The following is a 3,183-nucleotide window of genomic DNA, read 5'->3' as shown; positions in this document are numbered from 1 at the left end:
CACAAATTTATATCACATTCTGAAAGCAAATGTGGCATTTAGCTCTCTAAAAGTAATGTTAAGATAATGGTTCAAGAGTGCTTGAAATGAACAAATGCGACCATTGGTTTTCCTTGGACATTTATTACTTTCCTTATTTATGTTTAAAATGAAAAAAATATACTAAGGATGATACTGATAAGATTTTAATAGTATGTAACCACTATGGGGCAAATAGACATAGAAACGCATGTAATCTCTTAACTATATTGTCTGGCTTTAATCAATGCCACTTATAACAATCTATCATACATTTATTTCAAGACTATCATCACAACAAAAATAAAATAATATGAGATCTCGAGAGGTCTTGTTTTTATTAAAGATCTAACAATTCTTCAACAGGACTTCTAATCACACCGCTAAATGGACTGCATATAGGAAAAGTAATCTGGTTTATTATTTTTTTTCTTACTAAAACACTGAAAGCAAATATTTTTAAACCCAGTTTCCTCTTTCCTCTCTGTCCCCAGGAGCATACTTTGTGCATCTTATGAAACTGGAAAAAGAGAAGAAACAATTCTTTAGTTCTATAATCAAACCAGTTGCAGGGGTGGGAGTTTAGTGGTAGCCTTCATGAAGGGAAAGTGTAGACACATCTCTTTCACCATTGCATTGTCTGAGTTCTTACTATGAGCCAGGTACTGTACCAATAACTCTACAACAATTAGTCCCTTCAATATTACAGCAAGTATGCTGGAGATGAGGAAATGGACAAGCAAAGAGGTCAACTGACTTCAAGTAAGTCTGATTCGAAAACCTGTATGCTATAATAATGACAACTATAACTGCAGTAACACCAAGAACTAGAATTCACAGGGTTTTTTACTATGTAGCTAATACTGTACTAAGCACGTCTCATGTATTTTGACTTACTCATCCTAACAAAAGACCAATATTTTAGGAACATTTAACATTCCCATTTTCTTCAGATAAAACACGGAGACACAGAAAAGTTAATTTGCTAAAGGTCCCATAGCCAGTAAGCATGAACTTGAGCACACTTACGTTCCCTTTATTTACTATGAAAAACTTCCATGAGTCGGTTCGTGGTAGGATATCCTTTCTTTAAAAGATTTAGAATGTGTCCTACCATTAACTTTTGTTTTAAGTTAGGATTCCAAAAGGAAAGACATTTTAAGAATCCAAGGTATGATAGTACAAAGTAATGGCATGCCAGTAATTTAGTTCTTAAAGCATGATTCAGTATTATCTTCCATGTTAACTGCAAGATATAGTAAAGTCTAACTTTAAGCCATTTAAAAATTAATATTAATATGCTTAAAAATGAAATAATTAATATTAAATAATACAAAATATCATACACTCACAAACTATCATGAGTATCATATGAAGAAATTACTTGCATTGTTCCTTACAAACAAGCCTTATCTGTATATTGCCTTATTGAGAGAAGAAACTGCAATGTTTATAATGTGCCTACCTGCAGAAGCTTCCATCTGGTGTTCAGGTCTTCCAGAGTGCTGAGATTATATGGTGAAAGCTGAATGCCCAACGTGGTGAGTTGGCGAGCAAGGTCACTGACGTGGCTTACATTCTCTTTGAGAGGTGCAATTTCTCCTCGAAGTGCCTGTATGAAATAATCAAGGGCAAAATGGAAGATGAGACTATTTAAAGCCAAAAAAACAAAAACAGACACATGGGAACTACATGGTGTCGTATTCTGTTTGGGATGTCAGTAACATTTGCCCTTTTCTAGTGGTATTCTAACAGTGAACATTTGTTAATGGATGGCTAACTAATGTTTGGAGAAGGGAATGGCAACTCACCGTAGTATTCTTGCCTAGAGAATCCCATTGACAGAAGAGCCTGATGGGCTACAGTCCACGGGGTCGCAAAGAATTGGACATGACTTAGCGACTAAACAACTCAACTAATGTCTACTGAGTACTTGTTATGTGCCTAATTCTGTGAGGAGCTCTGTCCAAACATCATCTGATTTTATTCCTACACAATAACCCTATGAGGTTGGTAGTTGGAGAATTATCATTTTACACACAAGAAAAAAAAAGTCACAGAGGTTAAACTTTGCCTGAGGCTCCATGGGTAAAAACTGAGGAACCTGGGATACATAATCAGATTTGTCTGCCTCTAGAGTGCACATCGGAGAAGGCAATACCATTCCAGTACTCTTGCCTGGAAAATCCCATGGACGGAGGAGCCTGGAAGGCTGCAGTCCATGGAGTTGTTGAGGGTTGGACACAACTGAGCGACTTCACTTTCACTTTTCACTTTCATGCATTGGAGAAGGAAATGGCAACCCACTCCAGTGTTCTTGCCTGGAGAATCCCAGGGACGGGGGAACCTGGTGGGCTGCTGTCTATGGGGTCGCACAGAGTCGGACATGACTGAAGTGACTTAGTAGTAGTAGAGTGCACATTCTTAACAATTATATTTAGATCCCTTTCTGAAGAAATTCTGCATTGGCAAAGTAATGGGAAGAATACAACACTGCTAGATTCTGAATTCTACTCATCTCACAACCAAAAGTGGGGGCTTTTTTTTTTTAACGGTAAAAGATGTACTCAGTCATGAAATATTACATGCATACTTTGTACCAACTACATAAATAAATTGTTTCAATTAGAGATGAGGGTATTTTGTAAAATTCTAAGCCTGAGTTCCTGATCTCCTAGTATTTTGGTCCTTGTAGCAATGACTGAAGAAGGCTCCCATGAGGCTTCTCAGCTGTCTCTGGAGCACCGGAGCAGGATTCCATGATGCCATGCATCATGACAATCTGTTGATCAGAAGCAGCCTATGCAAATACTGGGTTGATATGATCATGAATATTCTCTTCTCCATTGAGAGGACATTTATGGATCTTTAACGTGATGCATGAGGTCCCAATGTTCTAACGAGCAATTTCTAAAGATGAATTCCCTCACTTAGGAGAATAGTTTGTGTAACGGAATCTCTGTGTACAAGGACAGCATCACTTACTTGGCTATATGTGCTGCTATGATTTGCTTGATCTGTGCAGGTGTTATTTTTCTGGTTCAATATGCTACTGGAGATCAGTAGAGAAATAACTTCAGAAAGAATGAAGGGAGGAACCAAAGTAAAAACAACACCCAGTTGTGGATGTGACTGGTGATAGAAGCAAGGTCTGATGCTGTAAAG

General features: G+C 37.6%; 1 protein-coding gene across 1 annotated transcript in view; it reads right to left on the bottom strand.

The window, feature by feature from the left end:
• Positions 1 to 1,424: 1,424 nt before the first annotated feature.
• The window catches only part of LOC104999961 (dystrophin-like), a 304,788-nt gene continuing 303,029 nt past the window's right edge, over positions 1,425 to 3,183 (bottom strand). The window contains exon 9 of the mRNA XM_010855597.1: positions 1,425 to 1,630. Within this exon, the coding sequence (XP_010853899.1) occupies positions 1,469 to 1,630 (162 nt within the window). The 3' untranslated portion in view covers positions 1,425 to 1,468. The remainder of the gene's footprint in view (positions 1,631 to 3,183) is intronic.

The sequence above is a fragment of the Bison bison genome, unplaced genomic scaffold (genome assembly GCF_000754665.1).
Source record: "Bison bison bison isolate TAMUID 2011002044 unplaced genomic scaffold, Bison_UMD1.0 scf7180017864366, whole genome shotgun sequence".
NCBI lineage: Eukaryota > Metazoa > Chordata > Mammalia > Artiodactyla > Bovidae > Bison > Bison bison.
Note: the sequence above shows the minus strand (reverse complement) of the source record. Positions and strands in the feature narration are given on the sequence as shown.